Raw genomic sequence first — 24,618 nt, forward strand, 5'->3', positions numbered from 1 at the left:
CTGAACTGTTAAACTGATACAAGAATCCTACGCATTTCAGAACATGTTTGTAAAGTCACGAGGACGAGAGCATCTGCGGTTGTGTTGTGTGTGTGTGTTGTGTGTGTGTTGGTGTCAGTAGCGCGTTTGTTCCAGCTTCTACAGATGAATGCTGTTGCTGTGTTCTTGGGCAAGACACTTAACCCGCTCCGGTGTCTGCGTACACTGATGTATGATAAACTAATCATGATCTAATCCAAGTAATGATCTGCTGTACGGGTGAAATCGCCATGGTGATCCAGTACAGTGCTATGTACGCACACACACACACACACGCACGCACACACACACGGTCAGGGAAGAAACAAAAAAACAGGGTGGGTAAACAGTAAAGTAAGAAATAATTTAATGAAAAAGGTTATAAGAGGGTAAACTAAACATAAGGGACCTAATATATCGAAACAAAGGGTAAAACACAGGGTTTTAAACAAAAGGGTAACAAAGGTAAAGTTTAACTAAGACAAACTTTACAATAACGTAACAAAATCTTGACAAACACCGAGTCAGTACTGTCTCAACACATTAAGAGACACACACAAAATCTGTTATCCCGGCCCCAAACAGGTGAGCTGAATCTTTTTTAAATGGGGGGAGGTGGCTGCAGGAGAAACACAGGATTGGCCAGGCGGGGAAACAGCCGTCCAATCACAGGCAAGGGCTCACACAGCCGGGATCGCATGGGGAAAAGGAGACAGATTCAGGGACACACGTGAAACATAATAGACAAATACGAACAATGACAAGAAATTAAGGCCTAGAGCTGGAACATTAGGAAAAAAACGTTTGAAATCTGAAGTTTAAACTAATTTAATACATTTCAGAACATGTTTGTAGAGGTCTAAACTACAGGGTCAGCCGCTTTTGGCACAAGTGTGAGACGCAACACCTTTAAAATCATGTTGTTTAAATACTAAAATACAAAAAAGTACAACCATTCAAATTTTGTCATGTCTGTGTTCAGATGAGGAGCTGCTGATTGGCCGGAGCATCCACAGAGCCATGCTGAACCCCGGAGAACTGAGTCCGCCCGTGGAGCACCGGTCTCTGGGCTTCTCTCTGGAGTACAGCCTGAGGGTCCGCTGTGACCCCAACTACTACGGCCCCAAGTGCAACGTGGTCTGTCGGCCCCGGGACGACTACTTCGGTCACTACGTCTGCGACCACAACGGAAAACCAGAATGTAGGGAGGGGTGGAGCGGAGAGTCCTGCCAGAACGGTGAGAAAAACGTCCTCTCCTCCGTCTGACCCTCTCCTCTTCATCCTCTGCTCCATCTGACCCTCTCCTCTTCATCCTCTGCTCCATCTGACCCTCTCCTCTTCATCCTCTGCTTCGTCTGACCCTCTCCTCTTCATCCTCTGCTCCGTCTGACCCTCTCCTCTTCATCCTCTGCTGCATCTGACCCTCTCCTCTTCATCCTCTGCTCCATCTGACCCTCTCCTCTTCATCCTCTGCTCCTCTCACCCTCTCCTCTTCATCCTCTGCTCCATCTGACACTCTCCTCTTCATCCTCTGTAACTCTCCTCTTCATCCTCTGCTCCATCTGACCCTCTCCTCTTCATCCTCTGTTCCTCTCACCCTCTTCTCTTCATCCTCTGCTCCATCTGACCCTCTCCTCTTCATCCTCTGCTCCTCTGACCCTCTCCTCTTCATCCTCTGCTCCATCTGACCCTCTCCTCTTCATCCTCTGCTTCGTCTGACCCTCTCCTCTTCATCCTCTGCTCCGTCTGACCCTCTCCTCTTCATCCTCTGCTCCTCTGACCCTCTCCTCTTCATCCTCTGTTCCTCTCACCCTCTCCTCTTCATCCTCTGCTCCATCTGACCCTCTCCTCTTCATCCTCTGCTCCTCTGACCCTCTCCTCTTCATCCTCTGCTCCGTCTGACCCTCTCCTCTTCATCCTCTGCTGCATCTGACCCTCTCCTCTTCATCCTCTGCTCCATCTGACCCTCTCTTCTTCATCCACTGCTCTATCTGACCCTCTCCTCTTCATCCTCTGCTCCATCTGACCCTCTCCTCTTCATCCTCTGCTCCGTCTGACCCTCTCCTCTTCATCCTCTACTCCTCTGACCCTCCTCTCTTCATCCTCTGACCCTCTCCTCTTCATCCTCTGCTCCTCTGACCCTCTTCTCTTCATCCTCTGACCCTCTCCTCTTCATCCTCTGCTCCATCTGACCCTCTCCTCTTCATCCTCTGCTCCTCTCACCCTCTCCTCTTCATCCTCTGCTCCTCTCACCCTTTCCTCTTCATCCTCTGCTCCGTCTGACCCTCTCCTCTTCATCCTCTGCTCCGTCTCACCCTCTCCTCTTCATCCTCTGCTCCATCTGACCCTCTCCTCTTCATCCTCTGCTCCATCTGACCCTCTCCTCTTCATCCTCTGCTCCTCTCACCCTCTCCTCTTCATCCTCTGCTCCTCTGACCCTCTCCTCTTCATCTTCTATTGTTTAAACATATTTTTTTTTCTTCAGCCACCTGTAAACCGGGCTGCTCTCCTTACCACGGGACCTGCAGTTCACCAGGAGAGTGCAAGTGAGTCTTTGTCCGATTTTATCTGACATATTTTGAAATGTGGTGATAAATTAACCAACACGGACAAAGAATGAGACACAATTTAAACTTAACGTGGAATAAACATTGTGAGTAACACGAGTAAGCCATGGTAAGTGACGATGCCTTAGCAACAGCATGGATACATTTAGACCTGTAGACCTCGTTTCTCAGACTATTTCAGGACTTGTACTGCGAAACGGCTCCATTGTTCTGCTTCCTGCTCCTCAGTCTACAGGCGTGTTATTTTCAACATGTTTCTGTGTCATACAAACATGCGTCCTGCAAAAGTCAACATAAATGAGTTAAACGGCATAACGCGAACATTCCAGGGAAAAAAAAAAATGACATATCCGTGGAGACGAGCAGGTGGTGGACCTCTCCGTCAGAAAAGTTTCATAGTGCTTCTTTAAAATGATTTCAGTTCACAGTAGTTATTTGCGTGTGGGTGTAGTGTTTTGCATCGTAGACTTTTATTTAACCTCCTGAGACCCGAGCTCTTGCAGGACTTTATTTGTAAAAACTATTAAGTGCTTTAACACAGACATTTTGTGTAAAAAAACAAAAAAACAACTGTGCCTCTAGGAAAAATGTGTCTCATTTGTGCTGCTGTCAGGTGCAGGAAGACATATGCCTTTAAATAAAAATAAAAATAAAATGAAATAAAAATATATAAATAAATAAAATGAAAAAATAAATTAAAATACAAAAAAAAATAAAAATAAATAAAATATAAAAATTAATTAATTAAAATACAATAGAAAAATAAAATATAAAACAAATAAATAAAAATAAAAAATAAAAATAAATAAATATTCTAAACTCTTAGAAATATTCAAAATTGACCATGTTCTTGTTGCTGTTCTTCTAAAAATTTGCACTGTGGCCTAAACAATCCAAAATGTGTTGTCCACAGATGAGGACACCAGGTCTTAGGAGGTTAAGTGTAAGAATGGTACGGAATGGGATGGGGGAAGCGTGTACCGAGAGGAGCTCCCAAGGTTTTTATAGCCCTCATGTCCAAACTATGGCCCGGGGTCCAAATGCGGCCCTCAGAACTATTTTTTTTTGTCCCTCAGGCGTTGACCATCGGCGGCTCTCCTCTTCAAACATGTTTCTCTGTGCAGCTCTTGTCGTGGGAGCTTGTTTTGGCTGCTCCGACGCCCCGGAGAGGAGGGGTGGATGTGGGATGGAAGTGCGGTGGGTTGGCCCCGGGTGAGAGTACCTCCATAGGGCTTCTGGTTCCTCTCTTATCTGCGTACCCGCTGCTCTGGATCAGGGTGGTCCCAAAACAATCCACCTCCTTCGGTGACAGATGCACTCACTCAGGGGGGGGCTTATCATGGAGGTCTAATGCAAAATGTGAAATCAAAACAAAAATACTCGAGGACAGAAGAATAGAAGGAAACGCTACGTGGCTACTGTATGAAAGATTTAGTCCTGATAATGTTTTTTGGAGTTTTTTTGTTGTTTTGACTATTCTTCAAGTTTATATCCATTTATTCACTTTAGTTATAGACACATTTTACAAACAAGAGGTCGGACGCAACTGATTTAAAGGCCCTGTACCGGATTTTTTAGCAAAAACAAACAAAAACACTTTAATCGTTTGCAGAGATCCAAAGTTATCCCTCACTTACCTCATGCATTCCATTTCTGAGTATCCTAATTACTCTCTGTGATGACTTTATAAGCTTTTCACAACTATCACGCTCAAGCTAACAAACAAATTTTGCACTTCCTGATTACCGTGGTTACATTTTTACACCTTTATTAGACTTAATTCACTGCTGATTTCCAAGTATATAAGCGCAGTCGTGTTTTGATCCTTGTTTTAGCATCGATTAGTATCTGATTTTCGATTTTTGAGCTGATACTGATATATCTAGCGTTCGTATTGCTGCTGTAACTGATTTACAGATGCCGAAATGACGATTTTAGAAGCCGTAGCGTTAAAAACATCCCAAATCCCTGTGTTTTAAACAGTGTCTCTCTGTCACATGTCCGGGCACATCCTCCTCTCTCTGCTCCTCGGGCTCTTCCCATGTTACACTTCAGTTTTATGAGATCTTTTCTGATAATGCTGTTGCCCTGCGAGCGCTCTCACATACGCCTTCCACGGTAATCACTATATCGACTTACCGTTCAACACACGACAGCGGGAACCATGTATCTATTTAGGGCTCAGTGTTTATCGTGTGTGGGGAGATGTTTTTTTTATTTATTTATTTTTTATTTTTGAGCTGTAGATGGTTTTGTAAGTCGCCTGTTTGACTGATTCTTAGTTTCCTTTTGCTGTTTATTAGTCGTAGCGCGGTAGTGATGTGACGTCCACGAACGAGCCAGCTCTTTTAATAATAAATAATAATAATAATACATTTTATTTATACAGCGCTTTTCAAGACACTCAAAGTCGCTTCACAATACAAACAAGAGTAAAATATCACAAAATTTACAACATAAAATCAAACATTAAAAGCGATTTTGAACAGGTTGAGGGGTTTTTTGAAGGTGGGGAGGTCAGAGCAGTCACGGAGTTTGGGCAGTGAGTTCCAGAGGGTGGGGGCAGCGATGGAGAAAGCTCTATCCCCCCCAGGTTCGGAGCTTGGTCCTACAGGGTAGGGACAGGAGGTTTGGAGCTGGAGGAGCAGAGGGAGCGAGATGTGGAGTGTGGAGGTGGAGCAGGTCTGTGAGGTGAGGAGGGGCCAGGTTGTGGAGAGCTTTGAATGTGATGAGAAGGATTTTGAAGTGGATGCGCTGAGCGGGTGCGGGTGAGGAGCCGGGCAGCGGAGATCTGAACGTACCGTCGTCTGTTGAGGGTTTTGGATGTTTGTACCGTAGAGGATGCTATTGCAGTAGTCGATTCTGGATGTGATGAATGCGTGGATGAGATCTTTTGAACGATTCCGTTGGAACCAGGTCTCATTTTTGAAAAGAACCTACTCTTTTTCTTACTAGTTTTTATGCATTTTTACACCGATTAATGCCAAACCACCACAAGAATCAGCACAGAAGCAAAGAAGGCGTCTCGATTGAGGACTTTTAGAACAAAATATTGATATATTTAGTTGTCCCTCCCTAGATCGCGGTTCGTCCTTAATTAAACAAGAAAGAAATGTGAGAAAATGTCAACGCCTGTGTGAGAAAAGTGTATAAAATGTGTGGTGAGGGGTTTTACAGCTGCAAAACATAGAGAATAACCGTAAAAAATAAAGCTGATACTTCACGGATTTCGATTATTGTGGGTTATTTTTAGAACGTAACCGCCACGATAAACGAGGGACCAGTGTAATATGGCATCACACACATTTTTTTAAAGTCTAAAGCAACATTTGATATACATTATGCCTGATTTCAGTGGGTAAACACACTCCCACTCTCACAACCAATCAAAAAGAGCCAGATTTGGATCCCATAAAAGAGCCTAAAGTCCCATCATTACAGTTCAGGCATATTTAAAATGGTTTACTGGGATTATCTTACTTTATTTGAATCGTATCGGTGGCTTTAAGCAGTTTTAACATCATCGTTTATCGCAGTATCTCTGTAGCGATATGTTGTGCTACTTTTTGTGCATGTTAGGGTTAATGGGAGAAACCGGAGTGTCAAGAGGAAACCCACACACAGAGAGAACATGCAAACTCCATACAGAAAGGACGACCTGGGAGTTGAACCCAGAACCTTCTTGCTGTGATGGACTGTATTAGGCTATTTTCTGTCATAATGTTGTGTTTGTTATTTCTTTGACACATGTTTAACACACAAACCCTGCATTTTAGTTCTTCTCTCAATCAGAAAACTCTCCTTTAACAATACTCTGTCCAGATGTTACATACCCGGTGTCCTGGACTCTAGTTTCCAGTAGTTTTCAGTCCCGATTTATGGTGTAATTGTTGTGTTAGCTTTGGCGTTTGCGTGTCCTCTGTAGCGTGTCCTGTGTGTGTTAGCATATTGTGTTAGCATGTTGTGTTAGCGGTCAGAGTGTGGACAGTTTGTCTGAGGGGAAATGTCTGAGTGACCACAGCTCACATTAGCCCAGCCACAAACTGCTGCAGCTCCACTGTCCAGAGGCCCAGGGACTCAGACTAGACCTGGACCAGGATCACGGACCGGGATCAGGGACCAGGATCAGAGACCAGGATCAGGGACCAGGATCAGGGAGCGGGATCAGGGACCGGGATCAGGGACCGGGATCAGAGACCAGGATCAGGGACCAGGATCAGGGACCAGGATCAGGGACTGGGATCAGGGACCGGGATCAGGGACCAGGACCAGGGACCGGGATCAGAGACCAGGATCAGAGACCAGGATCCAGGACGAGGATCAGGGACTGGGATCAGGGACCAGAATCAGGGATCAGGATCAGGGACCACGATCAAGGACTGGGATCAGGGACCGAGATCAGGAACCAGGATTAGGAACCAGGATCAGGGAGCAGGATTATGACCAGGAACCAGGATCAGGGAGCAGGATCAGGGATGACCAGGATCAAGGACAAAGATCAGGGACTCAGACTAGACCTGGACCAGGATCTGGGACCAGGATCAGGGACCAGGATCAACTACAAGGTCTGGACCAAAATATTCCCCCCATTGTGGCTAACGCTAATGTCGCTAACCCCACCTCTGTCCCTGTATGTGGCTAACGCTAAAGCGGCTACTGCCCAGACCACACCCAGAGAGGGACTGTGCATGTCCCAATGATTTACTCTAGTGGAATTTATATTTGTCCTTGAAAGCTGCTGTAGTGGAAATGAAATATTTGAACCACAACCCTAAATTATAATGTTATATTGTTTGTTTATTTGTTTCACGGACCAACGTCAACAAGTCGTAGGTTAAGGCTACCTTTACTCTTTACACCACAACAAGTAGTCTATTATAATGATGCCATTTTTGGTGAGGGGACCACCATCTGCTTGTTGCTATGGAGATGTTAATACTTTGCTTGGATTGTTCCACAGTACGGTAATGCACAAGTTATGTAATTACTGGTCTGTCCTGTAGCTGGCATTACTTCCTTGTCTTCGTGCAGATAGATCATTTTCTGTGTAATATTGTGCGACATTCTAGACCAGCCGGTTGTGAATACTCCACCGGAAAAGTTACACAGTGCACCTTTAATTGGTGGCACGCTCGTGGTGGCTAATCAACACCTAAACTATCTCATTTACATGGCTCAGTTTGTGTTTAGCTGCAGCGGTCAGTCACATGCTTTAGATTCCTGCTCCAGTGTAGACGTCTGCGAGGGGCGTCTGGTCCTTTTAAAGCCCCAGAGTGGAGCTCGTCTGTGGGGGAGAGTCCTGGGATAAGGGGAGTCCGGTGGAGGGGTGTGTGGTGTGAGTGTGGATGTGTGTATCGCCCTAACTCAGGTATCAGGCAAATAAATCTGTTTACTGCAGTAGTATAGGGTCACATACTAACCAACACTATGAGTATCAAAACTAGATACTCACTTGAGCAGGTATTGATACTAAAAAAGTCTCAATCACAGGACAGAAATGAATTAAATGTTCTTGTTTTAATGATATGGATGTCGTAAATCCTACAAAATATCAGGATATATCACCTCAAACACTGCTCTTCAGATACTATTTAATTTTATATTCTTTTTAAATGTAAAAAGCTGAGAGTCCCCCCTGGTCTGAGTGTGCGTCTGAATGGGTGTGGGTGTGTATGGGTGGTTGTGTGGGGGGTGTGGAGGTCTGGAGAGGGAGAGGGGGGGGGTGTATGTTCCTAAAATAACGTCAGGGGCGGTGGCAGGGGCGATGGTGGAAGAGACAGGACAGGTGCAGAGGTCACGGCCTTGAACAAACACAGACTCCATAAACCAACAGACGAACGACCCTCACAGCCCACGGGACCCTCTGTGCGCCCCCTGTGCACCCTCTGCTCTGTATACACCCTCAGTATACGCTCTCTGTATACACCCTCTGTATAGACCCTCTGTATAGACCCTCTGTATAGACCCTCTGTATACACCCTCTGTATACACCCTCTGTATACACCCTCTGTATACGCCCTCTGTATACACCAGATGTAAATAAATCTAACTAATTTTCAACTTGTTAATTAACTGTTTATGTATTTATAACTTATTCAAGCTACACATATTGCATATGCATTTGCCTAGATGTAAAAATATGGCTGTGTAACTGTGTATCTCCTGATAAATTGAGATTTTAAGACCATCAAACCTTTTAATTTACCCTGTCGAGGGCCACATAAAATGATGTGGGGGGCCGCATTTGGCCCGCGGGCCTTGACTTTGACACATGTGGTATAGACTCTTATCTGTACAGGTTTAATTATTTCTACACCCGGACTGTGTGCAGACCTCCCCACTAATGCACTCTCTCTGTTTCTCTCTTTCTGTCTCCTTGTCTTCTCTTGTATATATATATATATATGTGTATATATATGTATATATATATATATATATATATATTTATAGGTGTAATTACGGCTGGCAGGGTCCTCTGTGTGATCAGTGCATCCCATACCCGGGCTGTGTTCACGGATCCTGCGTTGAGCCCTGGAAATGTGACTGTGACAAGAACTGGGGAGGCCTGCTGTGTAACAAGGGTCAGTCCACACTTCACACTTACACATATCAGATTTATCGCAATATTTTTCTCGTATTTTAATGTTTCTGGGTTGTTTTATCAGATCTGAACTACTGCGGGACTAACCGCCCGTGTAAAAATGGTGGCACTTGTATGAACACAGAGCCAGACGAGTACCACTGCGCCTGTCCGGACGGGTACTCGGGGAAGAACTGTGAGATTGGTGAGTGAACGAATCAAACGCACCCTCACTGTATACACGCTGTTTACGACGACCCGACGCACCCTCGCCTCTGCGCCCGTGTGTGTATAATAGCCTTGAACAAGTATGGAAAAGTAAAATAGTACTGTACGGTTTTTACATATTTTGATTAGATTTGTTAGAAATTTGTTGAAATGTTTGTTTTAAAATAAAGATTCAGTTCACAGTTTACATTTTAAACCCGTTAACGTTTGAGAGACGACTGAAATCTGAACTAAACTACTCTAAGGATGTATTTCAGAACATGTTTGTTGAGGTTTTATCTACGTCATTATCATTTCCGCAGCGGAGCACGCCTGTGTGTCTAACCCCTGTGCTAACGGAGGCACGTGCCATGAGGTGCCCAGTGGGTTTGAGTGCCACTGTGCCCCGGGCTGGTCCGGACCCACCTGTGCCAAAGGTCAGAGGTCAAACTCAACTCTTACAAACTTTATTCCAGTTATACTCTGACATTCAACATGCTTTTAGTTTTAGTGGAGGTGCGTTATGTCATTTTTGGTGGTGCTGGTTTTGTCTGGAGTGTTTCGCCGTAGGTGTTCGCAGTTTATTTTTTACATTATTCTCTCTGTTTTTGTCTGTAAAACCCCTCACCACACACTTTATACTCTTTTCTCACACAGGCGTTAACATTTTCTCACATTTCTCTCTCGTTTAAACTCTCTCAAAGTTCAAACCTTCGTCGGCGTCTTTGTCGGTGCAGAACGTTTCATCGACATTGTGGGTTTTGTCGGGGAGAAAACAAATTGTAAACAGAGAAGAGAATTGAGGAGAAGGAAGGAAGGAAAGAAAGAAAGAAAAAAGAAAGAAGAGAATCGAGGGGAAGGAAGGAAGGAAGGAAAGAAAGAAGGAAAAAAGATGGAAAGAAAAAGAAAGAAGAGAATCGAGGGGAAGTAAGGAAGAAAGAAACTAAAATAGGAAAGGAGGGAACTAGGAAGAAAAGAAAAAGAAACAAAGAGAAAAGCATGGGATGGAAGATGAAAGACAGAAGAAAAGAAAGAATACTGGATAAAGAAGAAAGAAAGAAATAAATGAATGAAATGAATAAAACCGGAATGGTAGGATGAAGGAAAGAATTCTGAAAAGACGGATGTGGAAAGGAAAGAACAGAGAGAAAGGAAGGAAGGAAGGAAGGAAGGAAAAGAAAGAATTTTCTCACATTTCTCTCTCGTTTAAACTCTCTCAAAGTTCAAACCTTCGTAGGCGTCTTTGTCGGTGCAGAACGTTTCATCGACATTGTGGGTTTTGTCGGGGAGAAAACAAATTGCAAACGTACAGCACTTCAGAGTCACACTGAGATCCAACGTTTATGTAAATTTGTGTGAACACATTCTGTACTGGACAGGAGACACGGCACGGAGGAGACTGATGGACAATGGTCTACAGTCCAACAGCCAATCAGGACGCACGACACAATGGTCTACAGTCCAACAGCCAATCAGGACGCACGACACAATGGTCTACAGTCCAACAGCCAATCAGGACGCACGACACAATGGTCTACAGTCCAACAGCCAATCAGGACGCACGACACAATGCACGATCATACACTAAAAATAAACAAAAATAGTACTAAAAAAATCCGCAAAAGGTGAATTGCGTTACAGTGAGGTACAACTGTATCTGGATATAATGTTTGCAATAAAAACACTTATAATTGAATAAATGTCATACTGAGGAACATTCGAGGCAACTAAAAAAAATTAAAGCATCGATCAACTAACAAATAATAATAATAATGCTAGTGGAGCGTGTTTAAATCCTGTAATTGCACATGTTGTTTTCCTGTTTGGTTTCAGACACAGACGAGTGCGAGTCTGCCCCCTGTGGTAATGGAGGCACCTGCATCGACCTCCTGAACGGCTTCGAGTGTCTGTGCTCGGAGCAGTGGAGCGGCAAGACCTGCCAGATCGGTAACTATCTCCAACACTACTATCTTTAACACAACTGTTTAGACAGGTTTTGATTTAGCACGGGAGACCTGCCAGATCCGTAACACCAACACTACTATCTTTACCACAACAGTTGAGAAAAGGTTTGATTTAGCACGGGAGGCCTGCCAGATCAGGAAGTACACCATAGATACAACTGTCTGTGCCACAACAGTTTAGACACGGGTTAATTTCAAACAGAAAACCTATTTAAAGTGTTTAGCTTTGAGTGTTTATCTGGAGCAGTGGAGCAGAAAGACCTGCCAGATCGGTAACTACGCCATAGATACAACTATCTTTAACACAACAGTTTAGACAGGGTTAGATTTAGCACGGGAGACCTGCTCATGAGGTTTAGCTTCCTGTTATAAGCGCCATTTTGAGGACTTTGAATTGTTAATCGCTATGGCAACGGTCCCAATCCTACATCCTTCTGAAACCCACGGCTGGAAACTTTATTTACGGATTTAACTTTATCGAGCTTATCGCGTTTGCATTGACAGTGCTACAAAAGTGACCTAGCGGTAGAGCGTCCACCCGATAACCCTAAGGTTGGTGGTTCGATTCCAGCTCGGACCAGTGGCGTTGTACCCTCGGGCAAGACACTTCATCCACCTTGCCTCGTGTGAATGTTGCGTGGCCGTGTAATTCAGTCTGCTTTTTTTAGACGTACTGCAGAGACAAAACTTTATTTAGTCGTAAATACATGTATATAGTTTGTTTTTTTTGCGGCTGTAAACCTGTGTGTCATAACTGATGTCCTTAAGTCACTCCCGCATGTAGTAAAAGTATTCGTGTTACAGTACAGGTATATTTGTATTGCAGTAATCGTGCTTGGTTGGTGTTACAGTCTGTTTATGTAATGTTTTAACTGTCACCCTCACTCCTCCTCTCCCCCCTCTCTCTCCCGTCCCTTTCTCTCTCTTCCCTCTCTCCTCCTTAACTCCTTCTCCCCACCACTTTTCCTCCCTTTCTACTCTCTCTCTCTCCACCTTTTTTCTCTCTCTTCCTTCCCTCTCGCGCTTCCCTCTCTCCCGCTCTCTACGCCCACTCTTCCCTCTCTCCCCCTTTTGCTCTTCTCTCCCTGCCGCCCTTTCTCCCTCCTCTCCTCCCTCTTTCTCCCTTTGCTGTTTGCTTTCTCCCCTCTCATCCCCCCTCCTCCATCTCTCTTCCTCTATCCCCACTCTCCCCACTCTCCTCCTTTTACTCTTCTCTCCCTCCCTCTGTTTTTCCCTCCTCTCCTCCCTCTCTCTCCCTTTTCTCTTTGCTTTCTCCCCCCTTAACCCCCTCCTCCATCTCTCTCCCCCTCTCCCCACTCTCCCCACTCTCCTCCTTTTACTCTTCTCTCCCTCCCTCTGTTTTTCCCTCCTCTCCTCCCTCTCTCTCCCTTTTCTCGTTGCTTTCTCCCCCCTTAACCCCCTCCTCCATCTCTCTCCCCCTCTCCCCCCTCTCCCCACTCTCCCCACTCTCCTCCTTTTACTCTTCTCTCCCTCCCTCCCTCCCTCCCTCCCTCTCCTCCCTCTCTCCTCCTTTTACTCCCCCCCCCTCCCCTCTCTCCCTCCTTCCCCTCTCTTCAAAGTGCAACCCGATACAGGTGCGCTAGAGTAAAGCTAAATTTACCATCCCGCCTGGCAACTGCGACCTTCCCAGTACTTAAAATACTGCAGTACTAATGCAGTACTATGAGATGTGAGGTATTGAAGTACAGGGGTTAAGTTTGACCCAGACAGGGGTGTGTTACGAGCAGGACACGCCCATTTGAAAGCAGCCAGGAAACTGTGAGAAGACGTAAACAACAAACTAAACATTGGGTATAATTATATGACCAGAAATAAGAATCAGATAACTAGAGTAATCGGATAATCCAGTAACAGTGGTGGAAAAGTACAGAGAATGTGTAGTAAAAGTACAGGTGCATGACTATGTACTCAATTACAAGTACAAGCTTTCAACTCTATGGTAACTAATGACCACAGTTTGTCTCTGGAACTGTAAAAACTGCTAATTTACTCAAGCGTTTTACAGAATTTTGTATTTTAAATGTGCTTTTTGAACTTAAAACAACAGCGTAGGTTTAATTCGTCATCTGTGTATGTTTGAGTCATTTAGTGATCTCTCCCGGGCCCTATTCGAACCCTCCTTGCGGTTAGCTGGGCTCTGAGAAGGCTCTTTTGGGAGGTGTCTAATTTCAGTGGTGGACAGGTGCCGTCTATCTCCCGGGATCTCACATTAAAATAGAGAGAGCTGATGTGATCTTAAAGTCCTTTCTACTGACGAGAATCACGTCAGCCTCCTGTTGGATTGGCTCAAATAATCATAATGACTACTCCTTTACTGCAAATTGAAGTAATTCTGCAATCTTAACCTCGGTAATATCACATTGCATTGTGATACAGACCTAAAGTGAATGTCCCCGGCCTCAGTAAAGGTGCAGCTCCGTCAAACTCATGTAAAATGCTTAATTAGATCAACTCACAGTGACTCACAGTGAATCTGTTTAATATGTGGAGGGTAAAGTTTGAGCAGCCCTGATATCGATATAAACCATAAACCAGGTCAAGATATCTGCATCTGACACTTACACAACAAGTCCACCTGAGGATCTGACCCGTCTCAGCTCAGGTTAAACTATAGGGATAGAATTCTGTCAAATCCAGGTTTAATCCTGGTTTAGCCCTGGTTTAGTCCTTGTTTAGTCCTGGTTTATCTCTGATTTAGTCCTGGTTTAGTCCTGGTTTAGCTCTGATTTAGTCCTGGTTTAGTCCTGGTTTATCTCTGGTTTAGTCCTGGTTTAGCTCTGATTTAGTCCTGGTTTAGTCCTGGCTTGATGTCACATGGACCTTGTACTGTCCCACATGTAAACACCTTCAATAATCCCCACAATGTCTGATGCATTTTAACCTGTCTTTGGTGTTGTGTCTGTGTGTCTCGTACTGTCCCGTGTCTGTGTGTCTCGTACTGTCCCGTGTGTGTCTCGTACTGTCCCGTGTCTGTGTGTCTCGTACTGTCCCGTGTGTGTCTCGTACTGTCCCGTGTGTGTCTCGTACTGTCCCGTGTGTGTCTCGTACTGTCCCGTGTCTGTCTGTCTCGTACTGTCCTGTGTCTGTCTCGTACTGTCCCGTGTGTGTCTCGTACTGTCCCGTGTGTGTGTGTCTCGTACTGTCCCATGTCTGTCTGTCTCGTACTGTCCCGTGTGTGTCTCGTACTGTCCCGTGTGTGTCTCGTACTGTCCCGTGTCTGTCTCGTACTGTCCCGTGTGTGTCTCGTACTGTCCCGTGTGTGTCTCGTACTGTCCCGTGCGTGCTAACCGCTGGGTGCTGGCCCTGCTTGTATTGCAGATGTGAATGAGTGCGCGGGGAGACCCTGTCTAAACTCTTACTCTTGTAAAAATCTGATTGGTGGATATCACTGCGCCTGCTTTCGTGGATGGGTGGGCCAAAACTGTCACATCAGTCAGTATCCAACAGCTCCAAACTCCAAACCCAATCTGTCCACCGGATCTGTGCTGCTAGCTTTAGCGCTTCACTGCTAGTTCTGCTCTTCCACTGGCAAAACACAGCCCTCATGTGACTCCAGTTCTTAAAGGGCAAATATTACGCAACTTTCTGATGTATGTGATTATTACAAACAGACCTGGACTTGTGTTTTGTTTCATTCTCACATGTTTAACACACAAACCCTGCATATTTAGGCTGAGTTCTTCTCTCAAACAGAAAAAACACTCTGTTCCACCTTGTGATGTCATCGTGTGGTGATACAGGAAGTGCTCCACTGTGTTTTTAAACTCCACACACCTCCACTAGAATCACTTGGATCAATTTCAGCCCTGGAATTGCCACTTATCTCTACTGAACTAAAGGTAAAAGAAGTCGTTAACTTGAATAAACTACCACTTCATGACATCACAAGGTGGAACAGAGCATTTTGAGCTGTGAAGATGTAGAGCACATGTGTCAAACTCAAGGCCCGGGAGCCAAATACAGCCCGCCGCGTCATTTTAAGTGGCCGCGACGAGGTAAATTAAAATGTCTGACAGTCTTAAAATGTCAGTTTATCAGGAGATACACAGTTACAGTCATATTTTTTATTTTATTTTACATCTATGCAAATTTGAGGGCAACATTTTGCTGATGTGGCCCTCGGTGAAATTGAGTTTGACGCGCCTGATGTAGACAAACTATTAATGTGAGTGAAACAAAACACAACTCCAGGTCTGTTTTTAAGGAGGTAACGGCATTATTAACAATTTTGTGCAATACATGACCTTTAATGACAAGTTTACCTGTCAGTTTGTGCTACGTTCAGTCAAAAAGATAAAAAATACGTCTGTGGCGGCGACTAATTTGTACTAGAGATTGGGAATATGTTTCTAAAGCTCCACTCACACGGAATTTACAGGGTACGAAAATCCCGGGTACAAAACCAGGAAACCAAGCAAGTTTTCAGGCTTTATCAGGATTTTAAGACGTGAAAGTTGCAGGGTTAATTGAAATGTTAAAATTATATTTATTTTACTAGGTGATGCCTTTCTTACTTATTTACAGTCAGGATTTGCGGGATCGTTAATTAATTTTTTATTTTATTTTATTTTTTTATTTTATTTTTTGTATTATTATTAATTTATATTATTTATTTACTTTTGAAGTTTCAGTTTTGTTATATATAAAATTAAAAAGGTGTGAATGCATTTGATGTTTTAAATGACGTAATATTTTTTGTAATATTTGTTCACACATTAATAAAAATATGAATTAAAAAAAAAAAAATTATATATATTTTTTGCTATAATTCATAAGGTTTTAGACAATACCAGATACAATCCAAATGAAAAGCTGTGTTTGTCAGTGGAACAGAGCGCTCCTTCCTCCTCTTCGTTTCCTACAGTTCTGGCTTAAATCTTAAATCTCTGGCCTCAGTTCAATCATTTTACAACGTTTCAATTTTTTCCCACAAATCTCAGCCACATCTTTTATATCTGTTTTGTCTGTAATTCCTAAATAATGCATGCTCACTTGTGTACGGCCCGAGCATGAATCACACGTTGATCTTCTCTCGTCTGCCGCATGTTACAGCTGCTACTACTTCATCATTTCGACTTCATTTATCAAACTGATTTTTAATATTTTTGTTTATTTTCCAGATGTGAACAGTTGCCATGGACAGTGTCAGAACGGAGCCACGTGCACGGTGAGAGATGTATTATGTGCTCTTTATAACTTTGACATTTAAGTCCTTACCCGACTTACTAATAAATACTAAAAGAAAGATAGAAACTGGATTTGGGCAGGTATCAGTGTGACAGTTTAATAATTACTGTGTTTTCCAGAGTAGACGTCGCTCTGGAGTATAAGACGCACCAGCCAAAAAATGTATAATAATGAAGAAAAAAAAATATATATATATAAGTCGCACTGGAGTATAAGTCGCACCAGCCAAAAAATTTATAATAATGAAGAAAAAAAATATATATTTAAGTGTATATATATAAGTCGCTCTGGAGTATAAGACGCACCAGCCAAAAAATTAATAAAAATGAAGAAAAAAAATATATATTTAAGTGTATATATATAAGTCGCTCTGGAGTATAAGACGCACCAGCCAAAAAATTTATAATAATGAAGAAAAAAAAAATATATATATATATATAAGTCACACTGGAGTATAAGTCGCACCAGCCAAAAAATTTATAATAATGAAGAAAAATATATATATATATTTAAGTCGCTCTGGAGTATAAGACGCACCAGCCAAAAAAATAATAATAATGAAGAAAAAATATATATATATAAGTCGCTCTGGAGTATAAGATGCACCAGCCAAAAAAATAATAATAATGAAGAAAAAAATATATATATAAGTCGCACTGGAGTATAAGACGCACCAGCCAAAAAATTTATAAAAATGAAGAAAAATATATATATATAAGTCGCACTGGAGTATAAGAGGCACCAGCCAAAAAATGCATAATAATGAAGAAGAAAAAACATATATAAGTCGCACTAGAGCAGTGGTTCTCAAATAGCGCCCCCCGGTGAGATGCCGGGGGGGCGCGTATGACTCCGTGTATGACACTGTAGTACTGTACACAGCGCGCACAGCAAAGAGCAGGAGAGAGTGAACAGATCGTGACACAGGGCAGTGAACAAGAAACACTTTTGCTAAAGAGACACTATGGAAAACATTTTAACAGGGATGAAAAGAAAGGCGGAGATAGACGGAGGTAAAGTCACCCGAAAAATAAGACGAGGAGGAGTCTGATGAAGCGTATTTAGCACTTGGCTTCACTGTGACTCTGGTGGGACACGAGGACAGACCGGTGTCTGCTGTGGCAGTGGACAGTATGAAGACAAATAAGTTAAGATTACTCCTCATTACACCTCAGTCACGCTGATAAGATCCTGGAGTTTTTCAGCGTAAACGTGTCAAATATTAACAACAATAATCCACTTTGTGAATGTCACTTAAAGCAGCAGCACTGAGCATCATATAAGGTGGCTACCAAACTGCTAAATTACTTGTTTTAATTTGATATTTATTTAATTTTAATGTATTATTTTGATATTTATTTAATTTTAATTTATTCATTTGATGTTTATTTAATTTTAATTTATTCATTTGATGTTTATTTAATTTTATTTTTTTATTTGATATTTAATTAAATCATTCATTATATCATTTCATTTATTTAATTTCTTCATTATGGGGGGGGCATGATAGAAAATAATTGAGACGCTCTGCACTAGAGTATAAGTCGCAATTTTTGGGTACATTTATTTTACAAAACCTGAGACTTTATCTGTCTTTTAAATTACCATAATGTTGAAATTTTAAATGTTCAGTGGTACAGGAGGAGTAGATTAAGATGCGAAATGATATATTTGAATAATTTCACATATAAGTCGCACCTCTGGACAAAAAAGGTCTGGAAAATATTCTATGTGAAAATAAATACTTTAAAATAAAATGTATATATCCACATACACACATTAAACTTATCTATATCCATTCAAACAAGTAATTGATGCCACCTCTCCCAAGTTCCAGGTCAGATCTGTGGAGAGGCGAGCCCATTCACAGTAAGAATGTTTGTTTCAAGGTACATTTTAGCAAGATATCCATGGGTTTCAGAATGATGCACAGTTGTCATAGCGATTAACAATACAACACAGAGACAGGTGTAGGCTGGTGAGGAAAAGTGACACAGTGCACCTTTAGGGAAACTATTAGCGTAAGTAGCGGCGGTAATAGTTTTAATAATTTATTGCAATAATAAAACCGATATTGAGAGCAAAACTTTTTTTCCTTGGTATCAGAAATGAGCTTAAATCTTTTTTATTTGACAGCAGTTTGACTATTAAAACAGTGGATCTTTGTTGGTGGAAAGTTGCATCAGAGAAAAGAGGAGGAGGAGGAGGAGGGAGAGGAGAGAGAAAGAGAGAATGTGGCAGGAGAACAGAGAGAATGAACTCAGCTGGGGTCAATACAGCGGCTTCAATCATTACGTTACAGTTTCATCGGGTCGTCTCCTAAGAACCTCCAAAAACAAATAAATAACTTTGTGAGATTCATGGTTAAAACTATCGATACTTTAGGGGGGGGGGGGGGGGTGAACTGGAGGCTAACTGGAGGCACTGCTCTGTCTGAAGCATCGTTCCTCAAGTTAAGACATTAATCTGAGCCGATTTAACACAATCTGACCCAAAGAACGGACTATAAAACTACCCACCCCGGCTTCACTGTGGTCCGGCATGTCGGCTTGAGTGACAGCGCCTCGTAAATTTAATAATCTCGGGTTTCCGGCGCTCGCAGACGCAGCAGATACACGCGGAGTTAACGATCCGAGCGATTCAAATGAAACGTTTTAACCAGAAGATTGAGGATAATTGTGATGCGTTTGAGGCAGCGGTTTAGACACGTCTCGCGCTGTTGACTCTGAGCTCATTTTATGTCATTTATGCAAACCCTGAAAATGAATAATAAGCATTTGACCCGCTCCCGTCTCGGTTGTTTGTGCGTTTTTTGAACATGACCTCACTCTGTCCCCAGTTGGCTTTTTACTGATAACACTTTCAATGCTGATTTATTCTTGATTTTCAAAAAAGATTGGCCGTGATTTCCCATTGACTTATGTTTATAATGATTATCCAAAAAGACCCGAACCGTTTTAAAGCTGAAATCCAGTTGGTTCAAACCTAAAAAGGCGTCTCTGATCTGAAAGGTCACGACGTAAACCCAACGCAGCCTCAGTTATGATTGTAGCTTTTATAAAACTGTACGTAAGCGAGCTACAGGGCCGGTTCAGCCTATAATCAGACTGAGCAGCTGCTTAGGGCCCCGAGGTCATCAGGGGGCCCCCAACAGCACATACATTTATATTGAAAATAGTATAATATATCAGGTTTTATTGGACACAGCCTAAATATCCCTCTAAAACAATTACATTTGTTTTATATCTATAGTAACCTACATGTGTTTTTGAGTCGGGCAGAGGTGAGGGCAGCTCTGTGTTTACACCGGAGCAAGGACCCGACATAATGTAAATTTAAGCCCATTATCGCAACTGGAACACATTAAAATCCACCAGAAACCTGTCTAGAATTCTTTAACCCCTTATATGTTTGTGTTCTGTTCTTGTGTCTGTGGTAGTTGTGACATTCTGGATGTTTTCAGTCTGATGTTGTTCAGATAAACTCAAATATAAACTGGTCAAAGTGATGAGAGCAGAGTCAGAATGGGTCAAATGTGAATCACCAATGGCTGAGTCAGGAGGGGCCCCAGAGACAAACTCAGCTTAAGGCCCCCTGAAAGCTGGGGCCGGCCCTGTCAAACTACATACAGTTCTTTAAACCGGCCTATTTTACCTTAAGTAGTACCTTTACTTTTTGAAAATCTACTTCGATAAAGCCAGTATCAAATATTTGGTGTGTCCTTTCGAGGATCTAAGCCTGGACAAAGGTCTGCCGATGCTTTCTGACCTCTTATAAATGCACTCAGTTGAATTATTCTCCTCCGTGGACCTAAATCGCACAGTTCCAAAAAGATCCTCCTCCTTTTTTTTTTCAAACCATCAGACAGAGAATCAGCTCCAGACTCCGAAACTGTCTGTAGATTTGAATCATTTTACTGGAAATTTGAAAAAAGTACATTGCACCTGATAGATTTTTTAATTGGTTTGGACCTTTTTAAACATACTGTATTGGACATGACGACATTTATTATATTTTTCTGCTAATGTCAATGACGAACTATGAGTCTTATAATGTAATTGCGATGAAATGTGTGTTTTTAATGTGTGTTTTTAATGTGTGTTCACTGCCCATGGACTGCAGAGGGAAAGAGGCAGCAGCTAAATCTGGAACAAATCATCTCCTCTTTTGTAAGATTGATGAGTTTGTACATGATCCCTGACAAATAAAGAAGAAAGAAAGAACGTTTATGGCCCTCGCTCGGTGTTTGGACAGCCCTAGTTGAAATGCTGCAGGGATCTAACAGAGGATACAGGAGGACGGGAGGGCATCTGACTCTTTCCTTTGCGTTGTCAGGAGGGCTCCAGAGGGTACCAGTGCCTGTGCAGACCGGGCTTCATGGGCAGACACTGTGAGCTGCAGAGAGACCAGTGTGAGAGCGCCCCCTGTAGTAACGGAGGGCAGTGCGTGGCTGTAGCAGACGGATTCAGGTGTGAGTGTGGACCCGGCTTCTCCGGAAAACTCTGTGAGGTGAGAGGAATTTAAACGATTAAAGTTTAAATGTCTGAACGACAACGAAACGTAAAGGATCTGCAGACTGATCCTGACGCCAACACTGCTCTCTCCAGGAAGATGAGACAAGAACTAACCAGGACTAAACCAGGACTAAACCAGGACTAAACCAGGTCTAAATCAGGACTAAACCAGGTCTAAATCAGGACTAAACCAGGACTACACCAGGACTAAACCAGGACTAAACCAGGTCTAAATCAGGACTAAACCGGGACTAAACCGGGACTAAACCGGGACTAAACTGGGACTAAACCGGGACTGAACCAGGACTAAACCAGGTCTAAATCAGGATTAAACCAGGACTAAACCAGGACTAAACCAGGACTAAACCAGGACTAAACCAAAACTAAACCAGGGCTAAACCAGGACTAAACCAGGACTAAACCAGGACTAAACCAGGACTAAGCCAGGACTAAACCAGGACTAAGACAGGGATAAACCAGGGATAAACCAAAACTAAACCAGGGCTAAACCAGGACTAAACCAGGATTAAGCCAGGACTAAACCAGGATTAAGCCAGGACTAAACCAGGACTAAGACAGGGCTAAACCAGGACTAAACTGGGACTAAACTGGGACTAAACCAGGACTAAACCAGGACTAAACTAGGACTAAACCAGGGCTAAACCAGGACTAAACCAGGACTAAGACAGGACTAAACCAGGACTAAGACAGGGCTAAACCAGAACTAAGCCAGGACTAAACCAGGACTAAGCCAGGGCTAAACCAACTAAAGCAACACTAAACCAGGACAAGTATTTAATGAGGACTTAATCAACACTGAACCAGGACAAAACCTTGTCTAAACCTGGACTAAAGCATGACTGGATGAAATAAAAGACAAAATAGTACCAAAATCCAAATCAGCACTGAAAAGCTGGACCGGTGCATCCCTGTACTTCAGCTAACAGCGGTCAAACCTTTTGTTTACATTTATTTCCATGTATTTCCATGTAATCAGATCCAGGCCGACCCGTGCAGTCCCAACCCGTGCCAGAACCAGGGCCAGTGCTCCAGTGAGGGCGGAGTCTACTACTGCAGCTGTCCAGAGGAGTACGAGGGGAAAACCTGCTCAGAACGCAAGGATCACTGCAAGACCAACCACTGCAAAGGTAAAAAGTACTTTGCAATCAATACTACAAAACCGAATACTGTAAATGTAAAGATGTTTAGCACCTCTCCTCTGTGTGTGGCCTCAGTCCCTTTCTCCTCTTCTTTTTGCCTCCTCCTCACCACCTCTCTCTCCTCTAACCACACTGGGCAAAGCGGTGGAGGAGGTGGAGGAGGTGGAGATGTTTGGCACCTGTCCTCCTCCTCCTCCTCCTCTCTTCCTCTTTGACCTGTTCTTCTTCTCTCTCTCTCCTCAGTTCTGGACAGTTGCACCATCGTCGTCTCCTCTAACCACACTGGGCAAAGCGGTGGAGGAGGTGGAGGAGGTGGAGATGTTTGGCACCTGTCCTCCTCCTCCTTTTCCTCCTCCTCTCTACCTCTTTGACCTGTTCTTCTTCTCTCTCTCTCCTCAGTTCTGGACAGTTGCACCGTCGTCGTCTCCTCTAACCACACTGGGCAAAGCGGTGGAGGAGGTGGAGGAGGTGGAGATGTTTGGCACCTGTCCTCCTCTGTGTGTGGACCTCATGGACGCTGCCTCTCTCTGCCTCAGGGAAACTTCAGCTGCTCTTGTGACCCGGGCTTCAGCGGCGCCTACTGCCATGAGAGTGAGTCATACACGAGTTTCAGTTCTTTCTTTGAGTACTTCGTGTTTACAGAGCGGGTATTGTACAGAATCGAGTTTTTTTTGTGTTATAACATTGTTACCTCAGTGGTTTTATATGTTGTTTGTGTTGTGATAGCGCTCTGAAGGGGGAGTGACTTAGCAAGGGGAGTTGAGCCCTGCCCCCTTCATTTAACCTTAAAGTTGGCAGCAAAATTGCGAGTTGGAAAAAAAAATGTTAACTTTCCCCATCTACTACTGTCCCCCTTCCCCATCTCTCCTCCTCTCACCCCCCGCCCTCCCTCTCCCCTCTCTTTTTTCCCTCCCCCCTCTCTCTTTCTCACTCCCATCCCACATCTCCCTTCCCCCCTCTGTCCTCCCCTTCCTCTCTCTCCCCCATCTCCTCCCTCTCTCTCTCCTTCCCTTTTCTCTCTCTCGCTCTACATCTTCTCCCTCTCTCTCTCCCATCTCCTCCCTCTCTCTCTCCTTCCCCTTCCTTTCTCTCTCTTTCTCTTCAATCTCCTCTGTCTCCTTCCCCTCTCTCTCTCCCTCCCTCCCTCACCTATCTCCTCCCTCTCCCTCTCTCCTTCCCCTTCCTCTCTTTTTCTCCTTCCCTTCCTCTCTCCCATCTCCTCCCTCCCTTTCTCTTTCCCCTTCCTCTCTCTCTTTCTCTCCCATCTCTCTCTCTCCTTCCTCTTCCTCTCTTTTTCTCCTTCCCTTCCTCTCTCCCATCTCCTCCCTCCCTTTCTCTTTCCTCTCTCTCTCTTTCTTTCTCTCTCTCTCTCTGTCTCTCTCTCTTCCTCCCATTTCCTCCCTCTCTCCTTCCCCTCCCTCCCTCTTCCTTTCTCCTTCCCCTTCCTCCTTTTTACTTTCTCCTTCCTCTCTCTTTATTTCTTTCTCTCTCTCTCTGTCTCTCTCTTCTTCTCCTCCCATTCCCTCCCTCCCTCCCTCCCTCTTTCCTCTCCTCTCTCAGACATAAACGACTGTGCGTCCCTGCCGTGTCTAAACGGGGGCACTTGTATCGACGGGATCACTTCGTTCCACTGCCTGTGTCCCGACGGGTGGGAGGGACATCTCTGCAACATCGGTTTGGATTTTACGCACAAATTTATATTTTTTTCCTTTCACTAAATAAAAATCCATAAATTCTAACATTTCGTTTGTATTTATTTGTATTAAAGATGTGGACGAGTGCAGCAGCGCCCCCTGTCTGAACGCCGGGCACTGCGTCGACCTGTTCAATGACTTTTACTGCGACTGTGTAGAGGGCTGGAAGGGCAAAACCTGCAGCTCACGTAAGTTTAAAGTGAAACTAAACCAAAAAAAATCCACTTTCGCAAATTTCACGAGCGTCGTCAGCAGGTTTTTGTTAATTTTAAAAGTTTTTTGTTAATTTTAAAAGTCCTACGTTACACACATTTGACTCTTGTGAGCGTTAATCCGTGTTATAATCTTCAAAAACAGACCTGGAGTTGTGTTTTGTTTCGTTCACACATGTTTGAGTCACACTTTATTATTAGTCTCCATCTCCAACGGTCAAAACGTGACGTTCCACCTTGTGATGTCATCAAGTGGTAGTTTTCAAGTGAACATCAATCACACTGTTCCCTCGTACCGCAGACCCCACCCCCTCCTCCCTCCTCTTCACTCTCACCTTTACTCCTTCAGACTCCGCCCCTCCTCCTCACTCTCCCATTTACTCCTCCAGACCACGCCCCTCCTCCTCACTCTCCCCTTTACACCTCCAGACTACGCCGTTCCTCTTTCTCCTCACTCCTCCCTTTACTCCTCCAGACCCCACCCCTCCTCCCCC

At 43.7% G+C, this 24,618-nt stretch overlaps 1 protein-coding gene across 2 annotated transcripts in view; it reads left to right on the forward strand.

The window, feature by feature from the left end:
• The window catches only part of LOC117390148 (protein jagged-2-like), a 78,206-nt gene that overhangs the window by 34,946 nt on the left and 18,642 nt on the right, over positions 1-24,618 (forward strand). The window contains exons 4-15 of one of the 2 annotated variants that reach the window (XM_055230890.1): positions 1,001-1,255; positions 2,504-2,564; positions 9,036-9,166; positions 9,251-9,370; positions 9,696-9,809; positions 11,206-11,319; positions 16,478-16,524; positions 20,880-21,053; positions 22,056-22,206; positions 22,618-22,809; positions 23,779-23,892; positions 23,987-24,100. In XM_055230890.1, coding sequence (XP_055086865.1) covers positions 1,001-1,255; positions 2,504-2,564; positions 9,036-9,166; positions 9,251-9,370; positions 9,696-9,809; positions 11,206-11,319; positions 16,478-16,524; positions 20,880-21,053; positions 22,056-22,206; positions 22,618-22,809; positions 23,779-23,892; positions 23,987-24,100 — 1,587 coding nt within the window. The remainder of the gene's footprint in view (positions 1-1,000; positions 1,256-2,503; positions 2,565-9,035; positions 9,167-9,250; positions 9,371-9,695; positions 9,810-11,205; positions 11,320-16,477; positions 16,525-20,879; positions 21,054-22,055; positions 22,207-22,617; positions 22,810-23,778; positions 23,893-23,986; positions 24,101-24,618) is intronic. The other variant, XM_055230891.1, reaches the window with a different exon arrangement.

Source organism: Periophthalmus magnuspinnatus, chromosome 22, assembly GCF_009829125.3.
Source record: "Periophthalmus magnuspinnatus isolate fPerMag1 chromosome 22, fPerMag1.2.pri, whole genome shotgun sequence".
Classification (NCBI taxonomy): domain Eukaryota; kingdom Metazoa; phylum Chordata; class Actinopteri; order Gobiiformes; family Gobiidae; genus Periophthalmus; species Periophthalmus magnuspinnatus.